Genomic DNA, 21,696 nt, shown 5'->3' on the forward strand with positions numbered 1-21,696 from the left:
TCTGAAGTAAAATACTGACCTCAAAATAATCTCAAAAATCTAGCACAGAAACAATTAACAGCACTTCCTTCCCTGTGCTTAGGTAATTTGACAATTTTAGGGAGAGCTAGGGGGCAAAATATTCCTTGGCCATTGCAGGCAGGTGAAGAACTGCACTCGGTCTACTGATCATTAAATCCATGGCTGCAGTTTGGAAGTTTTAGCAGTGTTCAGGCTGTGTGATGGGCTGTAGTCCAAAAATAGAGAAATGCAAGCAGTGTCTCCAAACAGGGCTGAGTAAAACGGAGATGCTGCTCCCTAAGCCCTCAGTTAAATATACAGCAGTTGTTCATGACAGCAGGGAGTGCAACAGGAAGGCTGCCCTGACTTAATTTCTCCTGCCTCTATTCCCTGCCTGCTCTTGGGCAAGGCATTTATCTCCTCACTGCTTATTCCCCTTTTGCAGGATGGGATAAACAAGACTCCTAATTGCACCAGGACACTGTGGGGACAGGACCAGGTACTACCTCTGGTTCTCCCTTTAGCTGCTCTCAAAGGAAATGTGAGCACAGCTACATTTTTGGTTTCATACTTATTTACATTTTAACACCATGTAACACTCCTCATTCTTTGCTGCCAATGTACAACCTAGAGAACAACAGTAATAACAGTAACACCTGTGGGTTAGCAAAATGTTTTATTATAGTAAAACATACCATACAGAGAGGAGAACCAATGATTGTATTTTATCTGTCCCATCAAAGCAAGATACCTTTATAATATTTTCCATTGGCTTAAAAAGGAAATGCTAATAGAAATAATTTCATTATTAAAATATATATAATGCTTTCTATTTATTTTGTTCTATGTTAGACAGGCAAATATTGGGATGATGATATGGCTGAAATATATTAAAATTTTCCCTCTGGGGAGCTTGTCTTCTTCATCTCTGGCTAGACCACACATGGAATGAATTCAGGAATCTCTTTCTGCATGACAGCAGGTATCAACTCACATTAGGTGTAAATTCAGTATCTTCAATCAGAGTGTCTTGGATGCCTATTTTATCATGTTTTTCTTTTCCCGCATATTAAAATTTCTCCAGTATATTTTTTTTCCTATTTTTTTCCTCTAGATAATGCCAAGTTTGACCTCCCTTGTTTTAGCCATTGCATGGTAAAGAACAGACCACTCTCTTACCACACAAACTCATTTTAGCTTAGTGGAACTAATCACGATGGCTGGTTCTTAAAATTCTCGGAGAAGTGAAGGAATAGGAGAGAAAGAGTGACTCCAGAGAGCAATTCAGAGTTCCTCCATTAACACACCTGCACTGAATCACCTCCTGAAGAAATCTCTCTCTCTCTACTAATTACAGCAGAAGCCCAGGAAGACTTAGCTAGAAAAAATCCGGTCTTGTGGATCTGGGGTTCACAGGAGTCCTAAAGCATCCAAACCTCCTACGCACTGCAACCTCCATCTATGTCTGGAGAGTGTTCTTAGCCACCCTCAGTCATCTGCTATTCTCCCCAGGAGTCAGAGATGCACAGTGTGGTCTCTGCAGGCCTGAAGTTCTCCTACAAGTTGGCATTTGTGCAGTTGAGGCACAACAATTAAGGCAGCAGATTGTCAGGCTTAGCTGGGATTTCAGTGTTCCACTGAAAGACAGAGGAACTGTTAAATTATATTTAGCAGTTCCTGTTAAAAATTACCAAAATACCAGTCAGGGAGGAAAAGGCTGTTACAAAAATACACTGGATGAAAGGAAAATGGCCTTTCCATTGAGCTGAGATACACTATCTAAAAATGACAAGAACAGCATCCTATCCTGCCTCAGACTATTTGTTGGACATCATTCAGAGTTGCCATGTGTACAACATCCTCACCGCTTTCAATCAACTGGCCAAAACTGTACTATGTTGATACTAAAATAGCACTAGACAATCTGTAGTGCTACATCCTTATCCACGTTCCCTGTAAAACCCTGAAAATCTAAGGGAACATTATTATCACAGCTGCACTGTCAACGTCAAACAGAGGTTCTGCTACTCAGGCTTGCTGCTCTCTCTATCCTGGTACACAAATGGGCACTGTGACAGTAGGAACACCTGGTCAGTTCTTGCTGCCGTCACTTGAGCTCACTGGGAGTTGGGGCCAAGAAGGCATCATCACATTTTAAAAATACGTATGTTCAAAAAAGCCTGGTATCCTGGTTGTTGATAGATTCATTTTCCTGGATATACTGGAGAATGTCCACTTCATTCATCATCTGAATCCTGTTTTCCTTTTGCTTTGCCAGTGAAGGTGAATTAGTGCTCCTGGGGGCAACTGCTGGCTTCTGAGGCAGTGGTGGTTTTGGTGGGACCTTAGGTTTTGGTTTGGAGGTAACCTCTAAGAGTTTCTCAAAACTATCTTCAACTCTGGAATGGAAAGAAAACATCAGTAACATCCTGGGAATTTGTGAATTGCTTTTTGTTTTGTAAGAAAATGCAATCTTTCAAAACAAAACCTTCTGTAGGAAAAGGATCTACTCTGATGAATTTCTCTCTCTGTGGAAGTTTCTGTAAGAACCATCTTTTTTATAATGTGGCTTTTCAATTTACTATACAAGTTAATTTTACAGCATGTTTTCAAATGTCTAAAATAAAGGCAAATTGCAATTACTAAAAGCACCAAACTTTATTTTAGTTTGGGAAACAAGTGTTTTTTATTTGTGACAGGATAGTTTGCTTCTCCATAAATTTTCATGGGAAAGTAAAATTTTCCACATTCAGCTCTGTTTCTTCTTCATCCCCATCACCCAAAACTGAGATTAAACATCCCCATGCTCAATCATGAAAACCTGGAAACACTAATGGATTTTAAAATTCTATGTTCACATTTGGTTCTGGGAAACTGAAGAAGTTTTGCCATCTGTGACCATACAGAACAACTCTTTTTGGTGATAATTTCCCTCTGATTCCTACTGAAATAACCCAGGACACCTCAAACAGTTCAGGTATTTTCCACTTGCCTTGTTTGACCTTATCAGAGATGTAGGACGCTGTGTATGCCCAAATCTGTTCCCACATGAGCTGTTAAAATCTTTTAAGAGAGCCCTTATCATAGATTATCTTGTGACTCCAAGAGCTGTGTGCCTTTGGAAAGTCAAAATGTGGAGGAAAGAAAAAGAAGGATCCTCTCCAGTGGCTCCACTCACTGGAACAGCATAAGGTACAGGAGTCTAAGGAAGATGCCTTTTTAGTTCCTCCTTCTCCGTGACCTGTAGGCAGGCCATCCCTGGAGCATGAATGAATCATTTCATGTCATGTATTTTTTGGTTCTTCCACTCATTTGCCTCTTGCAGTTAGAATCATGGGATCATAGAATATCCTGAGCTGGAGGGGATCCATCAGGATCATCAAGTCCAACTCCTGGCCCTGTACAGGACATCCCAAGAGTCACACCATGTGACTGAGAGCATTGTTCAAAAGCTTCTTGAGCTCCATCAGGCTTGGTGCTGTCACCACTGCCCTGGGGGCCTGTACAGTGCCCAACCACCCTCTGGGTGAAAAACCTTTTCCTAATATCCAGTTTATAACTTCCTCACTGCCAGGCAATGAGGCATCTTGGGGGATTACCCAGACTCCTGTGAAACCACTGGGATAATCTGTTTCCTAAATGAGACAGTGATTCCTCCCTTTCTCTTTGTTCACCAGTACCAGTAGCCATAGGAGAGATACTGTAAATGCCTCTACCACACAGCAGTACAACTGGTGGGGCTTTCTGCAGACAGTTAAAAGTAAAGCTGAGCTTTTCTGTAATTTGGGAAGCAACTGGTAAGGCAACTGTCCCGGACCACAGGGAACACGATCAACTGAAGAACCAACCTCTCTGAGACACTTTACTCCTCCATCCATAGTGAATATTGTTTGAATGTTAAAACCATAGGTACTTCAAGAGTTACAGCCCCCTCAAACTAAGGATCTCACTATTACTAAGATAAATTGCATGATTTCAAGGGTTTCTTTTTTGTGTTCACCCTCATTAAAAGCTATGAGGAACTCACTACTGTACTGCCCAAGCTGAGACAAACTACACCCACCATGAACCGGCCGTGAAGTCAGTAAGGATTAGCCTAAATTTTCTGGTGTACAGGCAGTCGGAACCCTTTAAGGTAAAACCATTCCTGAAGTCAGACAGATCTTCTTGTGACTCCCAAAGGGAATCTAAAAAGAATCACTTTTAACCAAGGCTACTTTTGTAAAATCAATAGCATGAACACTGGTATCTAAAACAAGGGAACACCTGAACAGACCAACTGATGGGCAGAGCCATTCCCGGAGTTCTGCACCTTGAACTCTACCTGTGGTATTCCAGCAGGCAGCGCCTCAGATTTCATCCTCTAAGTAACTCTGGAGATTATATCCTCTTTTATTTAAATAAGATTTCTGATGTCTTTTATTTTCCATGATTCCTTGTGGGTGACATATCCTACTTAACTTACAAAACACACTCAATATATTTCTGAATTCCTCATCTACAAAGAATTAATTTCATTTAAGCCCGGGCCTTCCTGTTTGTTGCGAACTCTGATATCCAAGAGATATCACACCTGTGATCACACTGCCAAGACATGTTCTTGTTCTCTTTGCTGTGTAATAAACAAAACTTGTTAGGGCTGGTATTTCTGAAGCCTCCCTTCTTGGCATAAACAAACAGTGAATGAATCAGTGTCCATGTCATAAAGTTTTGGTCTTAAATAACAGAAAACATAATAACCAGAGGAACAATACACAATATACACAGAGACCATATGGAGGAAGCAGGATTTTGAACTAGGTGCCCCAGAAAGGGGAGCAGTAAATCCAGCTCACTAACCTGGTATGATGGTACAACTTCCCAAATTCTCTACTCCAGCTTCTGTGCTAATCACAGCAAGAAAACCACTCAGCACAGCCAAAAAAATACCCCCAAAAGATCCAGTGCAGTAGGTTGTGGGGGTCTTTAGGGGATGGGGGTTTGGTATTCTGCTTTTAAGCCAAAGATTCTGCAGGAGAAAGTCTGGAAGCTGATGATGTAATTTCCTTTTTCTGTCTGGATTTTTTCAAGACCTTGGTTAGACAGAAGTCTCTTAGAGAGAACATAGCAGATAGTATGTGGTCTTTGTCTCAAAACCTGCTTTTCAGGGCTGCAGTGCTAGGCAAGCTGTTTGATCCACTGCTGTTTGATCATGTGACACACAACTGTCTTTGCAAAACTAAAGAGGTAAAATGCAAAATGCCTCAGGCAGAGATAGAAACAAGGACTTCTATTTCTTGAAAGCAAACGAATTGTTACAGTGCATAACTACCACCATATTTAACTCCAGGCCAGGAGGAAAAAGAAAAAATCAAGCAACTATTCTGAAACAAGATTAAAGGAAGAACCTTCCCACCCCATCTTTTTTATAGACAATCAGGCAGAGAATCCATGTAATTAATCATTCTTTAATTAGTCTTTCTTTTTCTGTAAAAGAAAAGCAGCACCACACTGTTTAAAATTCCTGCCATATTGTTGTGCTGATTCACAGACTATTGGTGGAAATTCTCTCTGACACAGAAAGCAATCAAAGCCCTTCCTGAAGAAAGGCTGTCACAAAGCCTTTCATGACTGCTGGCATGTGGACTTCCAGACAGTAAACGAGTTCTGACTTGGAGGCAGATGCAGCTGCCACAAGAACATCAACATTTTAGATGCCACTTCTCTGAACTTTGTCCCATCTCTCTGGACCAGATCTTTGGGACAGGAATGACTGTATGTACAACGTGATGGGGACAGTGACCTCTGCTTGCTGGGAATGCTTTAGTGATGAGAATCTGTAATGAAAGAGACAAAGACTCCCATAATTTGCTAAAGTATCCAAAATGCTCATGCTAGAAGCTCAGTTGTGCAACTAACTGCAGTTCTTGCAGAACAGACTTCTCATCTTATTATCTTTATTTTGTCTGGTGTTAATTCCAAGTACGAGAGATACCTTAGCGAAGCCTTGGGGAATGTTGTTTTATCACATCTACAATTTAGGAAAAGACGTGTGCCCAAAAATAGGCAGGAGACTTCAAAGTATCTGTTGTTGCCTATCACATCTGCTGTGGTCAGGAGAGACAGTGTGATGTCCATCAAGGCCCATGGACAGATATAGGCTGGAGTTAACCCCAGGAATGCCAAGCACTGGGGCTGTGAAGGAGGTATCTCTCCTACTTCAGCTTTCCCCTACAATCCATTACAGGTAAATTCACAGTGTATTTCAACCAGGGCCAGGAAATACTTCTGGACACTGGAATGTGACAGTCTGTATTGGAACCACTGGCATGGTTTTGGTCTGGGAGAGATTAGCCCTCCTCCAAAATACTCTCCAGCACAACTGGAAGCTGGTGTGGGACAGGGACCAGTCCCCAGAGGCAGCTGCACACAGTCCCCTTGTTCTGCAGCTGCAGAGAGTCCAACAGCATGGATGCAGCCCGGTGGTGCTGCCCAGCCGAGTGCCAGAGAACAGGCTCAGTAGTGCAGGTCAGTCTCACATGAAGCCCTCTAAGGAAATCAGCCTGTTGTTTACATTGCTCACCTAGGAAATCAGACAAGTCCATTTTTCCAGTCTGAAAAAGTTCAAACCTCTCTCCTGCCTCTCTAGAAAGTTCCCCAATCCCCAGCCAAAGGTACAGCTGGGGCAGGGGAGAGCAGGCAGCTTTTGCTCCTTGAGCTGATGATGTCTGTCAAAAATGCAAACAACCTGAGGCGAGATGGTTGAAATTTGGTGGGTCTCAAGCCCAGCAAAAGCACCTCTTGCTACACTAGGACTCCATGTTGCCTCTCTACATTATTCTACACAACCTGTACATGTTCCTAGGAGTGGGGCAAGGATTAATGTTTCCAGTCTAGCAAAAAACTTTTTGTTTTGTTGGCAAGTTTACTTCATAGCTTTTCTAATGCTTTTAAGTAGCATCCCAACACATCACAGGAATGAAAAAATAAATGCTTGAAAACCATCGCAGAAAAATTTGTTTTTCTATAACCTACTGCAGCCAAATCAAGGACCTTTCCCCACAGTTTGGTCACAGCAAGCAAGAGAAACTGCCCTGGAGTGGTCAGAAAATTTCTGACTCAGTTATTGCAACCTTCTCTTCCACCTGTACATTGCCTAAATAACCCTCTCTGCAAGGAATCTACGTTTAAACCCTCTGGAGTTTCTCAAAGCTTTTTTCCCAACTATAGTGTTCTCATATTCTCAGGACAGTGAGCATTGGTGCTGGAGACGGTGCCCCACACGACTCCTGCATAGGTTGAAGAGGTGTTACTCTCTGAATTCAGCATCTGCTAATGCTTGCTGAAAGAAGAACACAAACTTTTTGTGCTTCAAGAGTGGCAACAGTTCCTTGGAAACCAGAAGCTGACAAACCTGCTCAAGAAGCTCTATGGACTGAACAGTGTTTGGGGTGCAGTTTCACAAACAACCTCAGTCTTAAAAAATGTAATGCTCCTGAAAGGATTATCAGTGTAATCCTATGAAGGAACACATCAGATCTGCCATCACAGGGCAGCAGAACTGGGATCCTGCTGCTGACACTTTTTTTCAGCACTGGAAAAAGACAAATGTTGTGCTGACAGCTGCTTCCTTCCATCTCAGCTCCCTATTCATTACCAAAGGTGAAGCTAATTAAATCTCTCCTAAAAGGCTGCTCAGACAGCTGTGATAATTATTTCAGGCTAGGATGTGTGATAATTTATATAATTCTGTGGGCCCACAGAGCTGCTGCAACATTCACAGGATCAATTCCAGCATTAGTTTTCCACAAAAACCTGATCCATTACACCAGGCAGGCATGGATTGAGATTAATGAGGCAGAAATGTGCATGCCTGCAGGGCTATGATCTCACTGGCATCATGGAGACGTGGTGGGATGGCTCCTGGGACTGGAGCGCTGGAATGGAAGGATACAGGCTCCTTACGAAGGACAGGCAGGGGACGTGAGGAGGGACTCTCACCCCCTATGCCAATGACCAGTTGGAGTGCACAGAGCTCAGTCAGGAGCTTCAGATGAGGAGCCAGCCAAGAACTCAAGGGTCAGGATTAAAGGGAAGGCAGGGACAGGAGACACTGTAGTGGGGGTCTGCTACAGGCCACCTGACCAGGAAGAGTGAGGGCATAAGGTACTCTACAGACAGAAGCAGCTTCACATTCACAAACCTTGGTCCTCATGGAGGACTTCAACCACCCCAATATCTGTTGGAAGGACAACCAGCAGGGCTTAAGCAATCCAGGAGGTTCCTGGAATGCATTGAGGCCAATTTACTTCTCCAAGTGACAAAGGAGCCAACAAGGAGAGGTACTAGGCTTGACCTCGTTCTCACCAACGAGGAGGGGAATGTGAAGCTCAAGAGCAGCTGGGCTGCAGTGACCATGAAATGGTGGCGTTTGAATCTCTCAGGACAGTGAAGTGGATGCTCAGCAAAGTCACTGCCCTGGATTTCAGGAGAGCAGACTTTGGCCTCTTCAGGGATCTGCTTTGTAGAGTCCCATGGGATAAAGCCCATGAAATCTCCCATTGCACTTACAAAGCAATTGGTTTTTCTCAACGCTCAACACTTGTTAATGTAAAGTTGGTGATTCTATTTAAAACAGTAATTCTCATTTCATATGAGCAGGTATCCACAGTGAGCACAGTCTTCAGTTTGCAATGAGAACATTTATCAGATTCTCTTCTTCCTCATGTTGTGACAAGCACAGGCCATGCACATTTTGCAGACTCATTTGCCTCCTTAACAGCCTCTGCCTCATGAGTTACAGTCACTGCTGAGGATTCACTGCTGTGCTGACACTGCTGTGGTGCTGCTGCTGCTACGACCACTCAGGCACCATAAAGATCACAAAGGATTCAGTTGCTCCTGTGTTCTGCTCTGAACATTATGTTCCTCCCATCCCCCTTTGGAAGAAGGTTCTGCCCTCCTCTGCCTTAGGCAGCTCCCTCCTGTTCTGCCCATGATTCACAGTGAGTCAGACACTTCTCAGATCTACCACACACATGTGAGCAGACCCTGAGGTACCTGTGAATGTTCAGTACACCAGTGAAGGGCTCCCACATCTGCATTATTCAGCTGCTCCATTGGAGTGCAGTGAACATGTCCAGGTTTCTGGACCTACCACAGACCTGCTGGTGCATCATACCTCAGGACAGTCCAAGATCTTAGCAAAATGTGCCCAGGTAAACTTTTGGTATGATACAACTGGTATGACTATGTCCAAGAGACCAAGATGTTTCCATTTCCCTCTCATAGCATATCCAGCTCTAGCCCACTAAAGGAACAGGTTGCCACAGCTCCTACTCTGATCTGAGGGCAGGGGAGAGATTTCTTCAGTCCTTTTTGGGAAAGGAAAGTACTTGTCAACATGTACAGGGCAAAGGCAGGACATATTCTTAAGCCTCAAAATAAGCTCCCATGCCAGGAGATTGCAGAGTTCAGCTTATGTTGAACATTTTCTCACCACAAAGGGTCACTGCCTGGAAAAGACTGTGGCACTGCCCTGCAAGAACATTCAACACCAGTTTGGTGGTAATGGAAGGTGGGAGATGATGATTCAAATGCTGCCTCTATATTAATGAGACCTGATTGTTCTGCTGAGGCTTCCAGCTGCACAGAAAATGAAGTGCATTTTGCACAACCACTGGAGAAAACTCCGCTATGGGATTTCAGGGGATTGCAGTGAATTTGCATAGAGGGGAGGTGAAGTGTTGCATTAGGTTAAAACAGCACTGCCACTCCTCTTCCCCTCTTTGCCAGCAGCTTCTCCTTTACCCTCAGCTGCCTTGCATTCAGTTCATCAGCCCTCCATGATGTGCAGATAACACCATGAACTGGGTTTACCAGGGGAATTTCAGAGGGTGTTAGGGAACTGAACATGTCAACAGATCCTGACCTATCTGCCTATACCTCTTGCACAGCCAGGAGTTGCCTCTGGATTCCCATAGCAACTTTCCCATTGGACCACTGGCATGATTTTCTGCTTCATTACATGTATTAATTTCCAACTGGATCTTGATGACTTATCAGCTATTGAAAGCACTGGGACAAATCAGGAATAAATGAAAACTACTGGAATTTAAAAGAAATGAAATATTTTCTCAGGGGTTCCCATAACCATCTGGGTGTGCTGCTGCTGTTGATGATCTCAAACCGATCTGAAAGCATGATCTGTTGGTCTCAGAGCAGACTTCAGAGACCTTTCTCTGAACATATATAATCCAAAAGAGATTAACACGACAGATGGAGAAATTCTCTCTGGTGGATAAAAATGCAAGGACTGCACTGGAACAGGCCCTTCTCCTGTAGTCATATGAACACTCTGGATGAAGTGCTCTATGCTGAGATCACTAGCAGAGAAGAAAATACTGCAAGCACACATGTATTTGCTCCTAATATACCACAGCATAAAATCAGGTCATGTCCTGCTCCATCAGCTTCTGTAAATATCAGGTGAGCTGTCAGGATGTAATGCAAGATGGCACCCAGCCCAACTTAACCTTTGTTTAAAGTAAGTCAGGTATTACTGCTCAGATAGCCAGCACTCTTCCATGCATAGAAAGCAACAGCTGCAAAATTATCTGCTTCAGGAGAGCTTTGAAACCACACACAGAGTCTCTCCAGGGTTTAGTACTTACTATGGAAATCATACATCCTAACAGGAACTGGTTGACACAAATTAGCACTGGAAGCAGGCTGGCCTCATCATTCAGATGCCAGCTTGAGACCCAGAAGGAATGAATTTGACTCATTACTGCAGCACAGATTCCCTGTATCTCTCCAAGCATTGGTTCCCTGCTTGATCTCTTGAGGATTATCAGTGCAGGCGAACCAGCCCTGTGAGAGAGATGTCAGGGATAAATGCATTATGTGCTGATGTGTTCCAGTGCTACACTATCAAGGGAGAAGCAATAAATTATACCCTCCTACAACTTTGAGCTCTAGCCCTCCTTTCCACTAGAATAAAAATTAAATGCAGGGTGATAAAGAGATCTTTACTGCTGTGGAGGTATGCACAGGATCCCTCCTGGAAGCATGCACGGAAGTCTGTGAGCCATCAGCATGAAAATCATTCCTCTTATGGCAAGAGCTCCTGATTTCACGTCCCTGAAGCTGAACTGCTCTTTATCTCTGGGCTTTGTCCCTCACTTTTCACAATGGAGGTCAGGTTCCCTGTGGGTCATTTGCAGAAAGCAGAAGTGTCATGTAGAAAACAAGCAAGATAGCACACCTTGGGCCTTCAAGACCCTTCCTTTGGAGTCACAGAATAATACCTTGCACCCTACCTTTCCCAAAGGGTCTTCCTAATTTCCTTTTTAATGTGTTTGTCTCCAAGCTCCATGGCACACATCTTACATTTTACTTGTCAATACAAGTATTGATTCACAGTTTGCATTCTGAGTATTTAAGCTTTGCTTCTGAATTCATCTCTTTCAAGATCTAAGTAACATCTCAGACCACCTTCATGCCACATGACAGATTTGAGATGAGTACCTCAGCAGTTCCTCAGTATCCTCCTCAGGAGCCCTGCTCAGCACATAATTGCTGTGCTCACAGGCAGCTGGCAGCAGGAGTGAGTCACCCAGTCTCACCACCCCACCGAGGTCTGGGTCTTCAAATAACTTCAGATCTAGAAAGGGGAATCAAAAGCTGCTGTAGTTAAATCATGCTATGTAACACAATGCCTGCACTAACACTAACTAGTAAATCTGGCTGGTTGGGTTGAAAAAACAGATCATGTAGACAATTCTTTTTTTTCCAAAGACTTCCAGCCCACAAAGTGCAGTAATATTCTGCACTCTAGGGACTTGATCAATCTGCTTTTTCTTTGCACTCAAAAATAGGTCACATCACTCTTGCTAGTGTGGCATGAGTGACTGTGGGACAGCCAGCTCCCACTGACCTTAATATCCCAGTTCAAAATGTTTACAGAGAACAGCTATGGGAGCTACAGGTTTCATTTGTTCTTTCTGAATGATTCTACATGATTCTGCTGAGTTGAAGATTTGCCTCAACATTTCCAAGTCATTATTTAGCCTGTATACTATGCATCACTGTAATTTAAAGGCTCAGTTGTATACATGATTTAGATAAAATAATCTGTGCATATACAAATACAGAACAAATTTACTCTCTTTCATCTTTCTTCTGGGACCAACTGATGAGAAATCCTTTTCTGGGCCAAAGAGTCCTTCATCTGGATCCACCTCCTCTTCAAAAATGGTTAATTTGGGCTTCTCTTCCTTGGCTGGAGGAGCAGGTGCTTTCTTTGCTTTTTTAGTTCTAAAACGTAAGAGAAAAGAAAGTCAGCTGCAACTCTTCATTTAACAAGCAAGATTTATGGCTAGAAAGTCTCATAAGCTGAAAATACATGGTGGGAGGCTAGGAAAGGTTTAGACAAAGGTACACAGGCATCTGTTAATTGCTGGCAGGAATGGGATACTGAGCTGGAGGGACTGTTGTTCTGACCTTCTCTACCTATAACCATGTTGTATATTCTTAATATCTGTCAAGGAGCCCAACGGGAATGGGAAAAGCAGAGCTAACAATGCTGTACTGTGCAAACTGCCACTCAGAAACACTGAAGCAGTTTTACTCCTCCCACACAGAAAGCTTAAAATAAGAAAGAAGATCAGTTCCAGCAACACTGTTCGAGACTGACAGAAAGGGATGGATTGAAATACAAAGTGCAAGTTGGTCCATTGCACTGATCCCTTTGGACGGGTATTCAAAAATCCCTTTGGCTCCATTTCCTTCCCAGCTCCTGCTGCTGCTTACGATTGCTGCATACTCTTTTTCATGAAGGTATTAGACAATCCCCTCATTTCCACATGGTTTAAACAAGGAGTGTTGACTCCCAAGAGCAGAGTGAAAAGCACCTGCCTCTTGCTCTCATACCCAGGACTCACATTCCAGCAGCTGAAGCTACAAGGCAGCTCTCACAAAAAGGCAGCTTGAGTTATGAGGCAAACCAGATGGCACAGAAAAGAAAATTTAGAGGACAAAAATCTTTGGGTGAAAAGTCCAATCCAAACTGGGCTGAAAGAGAAGCAGTCCCTACGACAGCATGTCCTTCCAAAGTAATTGCCATATTTCAGAGATCTTTACTCTCAGCAGTCCTGGCCCTGCAATTTCTAACATAGCCCCTTTGAGTGCCTCTTCCAATAGAAGATCTGATCTTCTCCTTTGCAGAGAGCAGGTCAGGTTTCAGCCTCGAACAAACCCAGTTATCAGCACTTAACATGCCACAGTCATCAAAAAGTAAGAACAAGGTCAAAAGATTACACACACAGTCCAACTACATTGAAGGGTCTTGTAAAATCCTCTTCCAGTTACAGCTGCACACGAAAGTGGAGTCCAGTTACTTCCAGTTATTTTCACAAGTTTATTATCAACAAACTGGAACTCATGGATGATATTACCTTGCTACCACCACTTTGCAGCAAATGCAGCCTAAGAGCAAGCCCCATGCAGAATTAAGTATTGCTTTATTTGGAAATATACCCTATGTGATACACTAAAGGTATATGAAGGTGTCAGCAACTAGTTTGCTGAACAATTTATGACAAAAACCTTCATTTTAAAGCAGGAGAAACTTTAATGAATTTCCCTTTTTTTGCATTCATATTCCTCAGGGATATGCCTTGAGTAACTTCTGAATTTGAGCTACTCTTTTGAGCTTTGAAAGCTCAGCTCCAAGGAACTGCTTCAAACTGAAACATTTGTGAAAGACCCTTCTTTCAAAACCTGCCAAAATCTGAAGTTATAATATGTACAGGCAGCTTTCACCCAAGATTTCTACACAAACTCAAATTCATTGCTTTATTAACTGTAGTAAGGGATCTATCATTCAAATGAACCTAAGTATTAAAGGAAAAGGTAAAACAAACAACAACAAAACCAGAAGAACAGTAGGACTGAGTCTTTCAGAGCTGACAAACTGATTAAAAAGAATAATTAGTAAATACAAATAAATCTGATCTACTAGGGAAGAAGCAACATTTATTTGCATAATTCATGCCTCACAAAGTAGTCTTTGAGATGTGAATGACAATATAGGTGAGGATTTGCCAACCTACAGAATGCCAAAAGTCTTTGACAAGACTCGTTGTCCATTCAGAGAGTTACAACAGCACTCCTGATGCATAAGAGCCCTTCATGGCACAGGTAATTATATACAGGAGCCAGTACATTGCCAAGCAACAGGTCTCCACCCCAGTGAAGTTAACAAGGAGTTTACTATTAGTTAGCTCAAGTATTTGCAGTAAACAATACCAGAATGGTGGGAAATACCAAAGAAAGGGAAGAGAATCATAAATAGCATCATAAAGAACAGCATGTAAAACAAAAATAATGGAACTGAAAGGTCCTGCTAACAACCCTCTGTGTAGTCTGGCCACCAAACCAGCCCACTGACACGGGCTCACTTTCTGTTTGGCCAGGGGACTACACTGGCAGCTACAGGGCACAGGGCCAGACCTGCTGGGCCTGTCTGGTACTGGTAGGAACAGGAGGAAGTTGTTTTTCTGCCTTCAAGTTGTTTCTCCTGACTACTCTTCTAAGGAAGCCGCTGTTGGACTGCCAAGTAATTCCAGCATATCCACACAGGGACTCTGTTGAGGTCAGTCCCTAAGTGGGAAACAGGATTCCCACGGTTCTGTATTTAGCTGTGCCAGTCCAGACTGTACTGCTGAGCAGAGGTTAATGGATGAGAAGGGGGGGGTGTGAGAAGTTTCAGAGCCTGTCTGAGGTTCTATAGCTGGCCTGAGTGTGCATCTTGCCTGCCCACCCATCCTCTCTCTGTATATTGGTGCTACCTCCCTATGGGCAGGGCCCAGGGACTCAGCTGGAGCTGGGCCGATCGTGAAATCTCAAGCTGGCAGCCAGGCAGAGAAGAAGCTGCAAGGACAGGTAATTCGATGACAATGATGTACCAGGGTGCAGTAAACTTGTGTAGGAATGCAGAGTCTTTGGGGAAGACAGAAATGAAGGAACATTGAGTCTTCCAAAGTATTACTGTACTCAAACCCTGCACTTCATTAGCACCTTCTTCATACATCATGCTCACAACCTTGGCATCTGACATTTTGAAACTATCAGCATCCAGCTGGCAGAAGATGACCCATGTTATTGCTATTTCTTCATTTATGAAACAAGTGAACTTTGGGAACATCACTCTAGTGACTTTTAAAACCTTAACAAAAACCAAACCAGCCCTAAAGATGACGTATCCTTTGTTCAGCAGAAACTATTTACCCAGTTGAGCTTTACTGACGTCTGTGGTGGCCGGTGAGCCTACGTTACAAGGGATAAAGAGAGTCTGCTGGTGGGACAAGTCCCTAATACTGAAAGATTCTCCTCAGGTTAGGGTGACCAGAAAAGCTTCTCCCAGGGTGCATTGTTCTGTTATGTTAATCTACCCCTGTTCTGCTTCCCTGGTTGGCCCGTGGCCCCTCCACCCCCTTGCTCCTTATATATTTCATATCCCAGAAAGTTCTCCACTCCAGGTTCTCCCCACTGGCCTTTGCCCCTCACCACTCCCCCAGAGCTTCACCATTGGTCCCTGGTGCTTGCCCCACTCCTGTACTTAAACCTGAGCTTTCCATTGCTCTCGTCTTTGCCTCTGGGATCCTTCACAGTGTGGAAGCAATAAACTGCTCCTGTGGAACTCTGTGCAAAGACCCTTCCTGCCTCTTTGCCACCGACCATATTACTGAAGCTGTCCATGTGTTTGTGCGTGCACGCCTGGGTGAGTGTGTGGCCTGTCCTGCTGAGCGGCTTCGCTTTGGAGATGCTTTGGAGAGATCGCTGCACCTCGCGCTCCAGCACAGAAACTGCAGAGCCCACAGTGCCCGAGATAGCGACAGATGTCTACACAGGAAGCACTATGAGAATACCTCAAATAACACTCCTGTCTCCTGCTCTGACTAAAAAGGAGCCAAACTGCCTCAGTGACTGTACATAAAGACTGGCTTCCTAACTGACATGGACCAAAACTGGATGATCAGAAATTAGAGTATACGAATCCACCTAGGCAGGCTGCTGGAACACTTTAAAGTCCAGCTGAGACTCCTGGCTCCCAAATGATGCTCAAATCACCCATGAAAAGTCAACAAAACCCTGTATGCAGACAGTTTCAAACCTCACTCACTTTTTGAGCACAGTTCTCCTGTTACTGTTTACTGACACAATGTAGGTCACTCATTTGGCAGCCTCCAGGTCTCACTGGCACAGCCACAATGCACAAAAGCTTTCTGTGGAAAACGGCAATGAGGATGGCTAAGAGACTCCAAAGTCAGAAGATTTCCAGACCTGTGTGTGTGATAGCTGTTTGTGAAACATTGGAACTCCAGATCCAAAGCTGGGTAACACTGCTTTAAATCACAGAGCATGTCTACTGTGCTCCATACAGAGAGGAGTCCCTGCCCCATGCTCACTGCTGGGTTATAACAATGAGTGTTGTTATCAAGAGCACGTGTAATCTCAGCACACAGGCACAAGTTTTCAGATGTTATTATTCTGAAAATATGACCATCTCTTTTTTATAGAAATAAGATTATGCTCCAGAAAAGGAGTGTTACAGTAATATTAAAAAATACTTATTCAGAATATACATACTCATATATTAGGTATCCATGGACTATTACAAGGGAAGAGCTCACTAATATAAATGGACGTCCCAACTCCCACAAATCTACATTCAGGCTTGAACAAAACAGCTACAGCTAAAATAGCAGCAATATTAGCACATCTTGAAAACCATGTCTGAAAAACAAAGATCCTATACACTAGTTTGTGCAGAAAACAAAATGTCATCTGCTGCTTTCTTTTCACTCAACAGTGCCCATTTTCCAGAGCTGCCTGATAACAACAGACAGGACAAAAGGAGTCATTCTGATCTGCTTTGGCCAAGGGATGCCCAACAGGAATTCAAAGCCCATCACTCACACAGCCTCACTCCTAAGCATTAAGCCACCACGACAAGTGCTGGCTGCAGGGATACTTTACTTCACACAGAAATATTTTCCTTGTGGACAACACGCTAATTTACAGTATTTTAAATGGCTTTGGCATGTCTCAAAATAAGATCATGTGTAATTGATGAAATAAATCTCCAATTAGAAATCATCTGGAACAAGAGCATTCAGTTGCAAAGTTTGTCTGCTGCAGCTCCCGGATTAGGTAAGCCTTGGATTATTGTTCTAGCAGAGCAGCAGATGGAAAGAGAGCCTGAAGGAACAGATTTTTCTCAAGGGTTCAAAATTCGAGAGTACCTGTTCTTCCTAAACAAAGGCAAGCTGTGTTCATAACCTGTCCCCAAGTTTTCTGATTATATCCTTTTCCAATGTAATTTGAAAGCAGATGAGAAGGCCACAGATGGACAACTTTTGTTTACTACACAGATCATTAGCAATAATCATAATACAGAAACATTTCCTAAAATGTTTTCAACTAAATAGCTAATAAAGAACTCAGGCACTCATAAGCGTTGCAAGGGAATTAAGGTTACAGAGTAGACTGCAAAGAAAGAAAATTAACATAAAGGAGATTTCTTTATCATTTTCCTCAGATTTTCTAGACTAAACCAGAGTGTAAGACTTGCTGAGGGAGAACAGTTTGGACTTAACAAATTCTGAAAGACATTATTCATTGGTTTATTTCCTTTGAAGTCATTGCTCAAGCTAAAGGAATTACTTTCAGGAATAGTTACATTTCAGGAATCACTTCTCAGGAAACTCTTTTTAACCCTATAACAATTACACGCTAAGAAAAAAATTCATTCTCTTACATTAATTAATGATTGTTACAGATCTGTGCTCCAAAACGAACAAATTCTTGACTGAGGACTGTGTTGCATGCCTGTAAAGTGATGCCTATATGGAGTAAAACTCAGCAATAAAATGTGCCACAGGAATTTAAATTTGACCACTGTAATTAAATCAACCTGCCAACATCATCCCTTTATGAGACATTCTTCACAAAACATCCTGAGCAGCCTCACAATCCAAGTCACCCAAGCTGAAACAGTGTGTGAAAAAAACTTGCTAGTGAGCATGTTTTCTGCCACACTCTCAACAAATCTGGGAGCAAACACTTAAAAAGAAGGCCTCACAAAGAGGAAATTAAAGGTACTGAACGTATGCAATGTCATGCTGAGACTTCTTAAAAGTAGCAACTAGAAGTGATGAATGCAAATAGCAACCATTTTGGCGAAGTGATTGGTTTCTTCAGTGCTGAAACCCCCTCCCCTCCCCACACAAACACACTACTGTAGCTTCTTGTTAGAGCTATTTCCTGAAAAAGCACTGAACATGTGAACAGTTGATACCTCATCTTCACACATTCACACACTCATTTTCAGATGTGTTGGGCACTCACACCTCATGCAACAGTATCATCAGAAAATGGTTTGGGTTGGAAGGGACATCAAAGATCACCTATTCCAACCCCCCCTGCTGGGTACAGGGACACCTGTCATTAGGTTACTCAGAGCCCTGTCCAACCTGGCCTTGAACACTTCCAGGGGTGGGGCATCATCCACTGCTTCTCTAGGCCAGTGTCTCACCACCTTTATTGTACTTATATCTCATCTAAACCTACCCTTTTTCAGCTTAAAACTAAAAGTTTTAAGGTGTTGTCTCACTACAGGCCTTGGCAAGGTCAAATCAGCAGGATCTGCAACTGTCTGGTGCCTCCTTCCAAGGACAAGCAGCCTGACTGTAACTGCTACCTCTACTTAATAAGTTTTAATTTTAGGTTATTTAATCTTTCACTCCTCACAACAGAATGCTGCCAGCCCCCTGGCCTCACACTGTGCTCCTCAAGAGGAGACCATTTCCACTCTGCTGCTGCCTCACCTGAATTGCCTCCTCACCTCCTAAAGCAAAATGGGTACAAGAGCCCAGACTGCAGACCTAACTCTATTTTTTCTCTGTCTGTCAACAGAAAAGCTTCAAATAGGATAGAGGATGTTTGCATAAAAAATGTCTGGCCTCTCTAATCCCTGACGCTCCACATAAAACTCAGTCTGAAGGGTACCTTTCCTTCTCTTTGCCTGGTACCTGCATAGACCAACCCCCAGCCTACAGAAAACCTCTAGCAACCTGCACATGACGTTCCAGTCTTAAATTTTGTCTGACATATGTGTCACACCACATCTAAAGAGCTTAAGAAAAGCTCGAGAAGGGCCAGTTACCAAGGCAGTGAGCAGATTCCAGCAGTAGCCAAGCAGGATTTGCATTGACTGGAGGAGGGATGATGGGGCTGAGCCTGGTTCCCCACTGCCTTGCCTGCCTCCCATCTTACTGTTCACAGAGGTCACTTTCTCCTCTTGGCTGTGCCATGGGTAAAACAGACCTCTCACCACAACCCAGAGATGGCTCCATAGGAACTACAAGAGAGGAGGACACAGTGAGACATTGTCAGAGCTAAATGACACCGCTGTTGCAGACACAACGCCGTGCTCCGGCTGCTGCCTCTCCTGCTGACCATGAGATCAAAACATCTTCCATGAAAAGAGAACACAGCTTTCCTGCCTACAGGTTTCTTGCGATGATTTTTTTTTAACAGAGGTAAGATAAAATTGCTCTGGGTGAAATATTCCCTAGGCCATGGATATACCTATTGCACAAAGCAATTCCACTTGTGATGTTGCAGACACTGCTGGAGGTCAGACTGTAGGAACAGTCACACCAGGGAACACCCCAGATGCAAACTCTCCCTCCTAGGCAAAACACTGAGGCTCTGCAGTGGCAGCTGCCATGGGGCTGCTGTCTGCTGTAAGCAGAAAAATGCCTGACATAATTCTGCATTTTTTAAATTGGATTCCTATTTATGATTTTATTGCTAAGTAGCCTGAGCTCTTAGCAGAGAAGCTTTTGCAAGGTCAGTAATTCCAGGAGCTGGGCACTGAGCTTGGTGTGCCAGCACCTGGCTGTCAGGCTGGAGGGGGGTCCAGTGGGGAAGCACCATAAGCCCCTTGGGGAGCACAGGGGGGCTGGGCACTGAATCACTGGAACCTGCTAAGTGCCAGCAAGCCACAACACGTGCCTGAAAGAAAACAGAATGAGTAGCCTTCACAAGTGTTCTGGCTTATGCACATGATCCAACTCACTGCTGGTGTCATTTGGCAGCCATGACAATATTCCAAAATCATAACAAAACTCCCCTCCTACTGGCAAAAAATCTCTGAGCTCAGCCCAGCCACAGTGACACACTATTCCCACAGCATCCTTCAGAGCTGGCAGATAGATGATCTCAGGCCTCCAGCTAGCATCTCTGAGGATTATGACTTGACACAAGCAACATGAGCCTGCAGATCCACACAACTCCTTTCAGAGCCCACTCCTTGCTCTCCTGCTCAGCCACCCAATGATCTGCGCCTGCCTGCCAGCCCCTTGGGATGGCTGCATTAAACACTGAAGGTTCCTGTGCTGCAAGGAAAATGGATCAGGGAACACAGACTGTGGGTAGAAATACTGGTAAACATCTCAGGCTCTCATACCCCAGATGATGTGAGACCTCAGGCTTGTGTGGGGACAAAAAGCAACAAACGTAGTGCTCCATCAGCCAAGGAGAGCCTTTTTCAGGCTTAGCTACTGGTCACTCACAGTGTGAGCCTGATCCTTGGGGTCAGTTTGCTGACTCACAAATCCTAAATGCATTCAAAGAACATTAAAGCTCTACACTGTGAAGAATCTTGTACCATTTAATAAGTTGGAGACGTGAAAAATTACCTGAGGTTTGGTAAGGAAAATCTTTGGTTGAATACACAGAACAGAAATTGTATCACTGATCTGTGTCAGTAAGAGGGACTGGTGGAAAAGTGCTGAAATGATGCAGGGGAGTAGCAATTACAAGTAACTGCACAATGTTTTCAGCTTTTATTCCCTGGTGTTACAGTGGCTATGGCAATGTTGGAGGAAGAATGATGATTTCAGACAGAAAACACAGACCCAGGGCATTTCAGGATTTGGATCCATAGGCAGAAATACTACAGGAGACCTTTCACACACCATGCGGCCAGGACAGAGAACAAACACCAGAGAGTCAGTGTGGTTGTAAACATACAGTACATCAAACATGGTCAAAATGCTGATTCATAGGGCTGACTTGTTCCTGTAGCTGAGCCCCTTCATGCTGCCCACCCAGCTTCTGGCCTCACTCCTGTCTCACTTCATCTTCCTTTGCTCTTCCAAGAGGGGACACTGGTACCTGCTGTACTGGGTTTGCATGACAAGGTTTTGGTAGCGGGCAGGGGCTACAGGGGTGGCTTCTGTGAGAAACTGCTAGAAGCTTCCCCATGTCTGACAGTCAATGCCAGCCAGCTCCAAGAGGGACTCCTCACTGGCCAAGGCAGAGCCCACCAGCCACGGTGGTAGTGCCTCTATGATCGCATAGGTAAGGGGGAAAAACTATTCTGCAACTGCAGCCAGGAGAGAATGAGAATGTGAAAGGGTCCTGCAGATGCCCATGGCAGCGAAGAAGGCAGAGAAGATGCTCCAGGTGCCAGAGCAGAGTCCCCTGCAGCCCATGGTGCAGCCCATGGTGGGGCAGCTGTGCCCCAGCAGCCCCTGGAGGCCCATGGCGGAGCAGAGATCCACCTTCAGCCTGTGGAGTATCCCAGTGTGGAGCAGGTAGATGGCTGAAGGAGGCTATGACCTGTGGAGGTCCTACACTGGA

General features: G+C 43.9%; 1 protein-coding gene across 2 annotated transcripts in view; it reads right to left on the bottom strand.

The window, feature by feature from the left end:
* Window positions 1-663: 663 nt before the first annotated feature.
* The window catches only part of HS1BP3 (HCLS1 binding protein 3), a 50,446-nt gene continuing 29,413 nt past the window's right edge, over window positions 664-21,696 (bottom strand). For both annotated transcript variants that reach the window (XM_069011669.1, XM_069011670.1), the window contains exons 5-7: window positions 12,146-12,297; window positions 11,509-11,644; window positions 664-2,399 (exon numbers count right to left, since the gene is read on the bottom strand). In XM_069011669.1, coding sequence (XP_068867770.1) covers window positions 2,171-2,399; window positions 11,509-11,644; window positions 12,146-12,297 — 517 coding nt within the window. In that variant the 3' untranslated portion in view covers window positions 664-2,170. The remainder of the gene's footprint in view (window positions 2,400-11,508; window positions 11,645-12,145; window positions 12,298-21,696) is intronic.

Source organism: Aphelocoma coerulescens, chromosome 3 (genome assembly GCF_041296385.1).
Source record: "Aphelocoma coerulescens isolate FSJ_1873_10779 chromosome 3, UR_Acoe_1.0, whole genome shotgun sequence".
In the NCBI taxonomy this organism is placed as follows: Eukaryota; Metazoa; Chordata; class Aves; order Passeriformes; family Corvidae; genus Aphelocoma; species Aphelocoma coerulescens.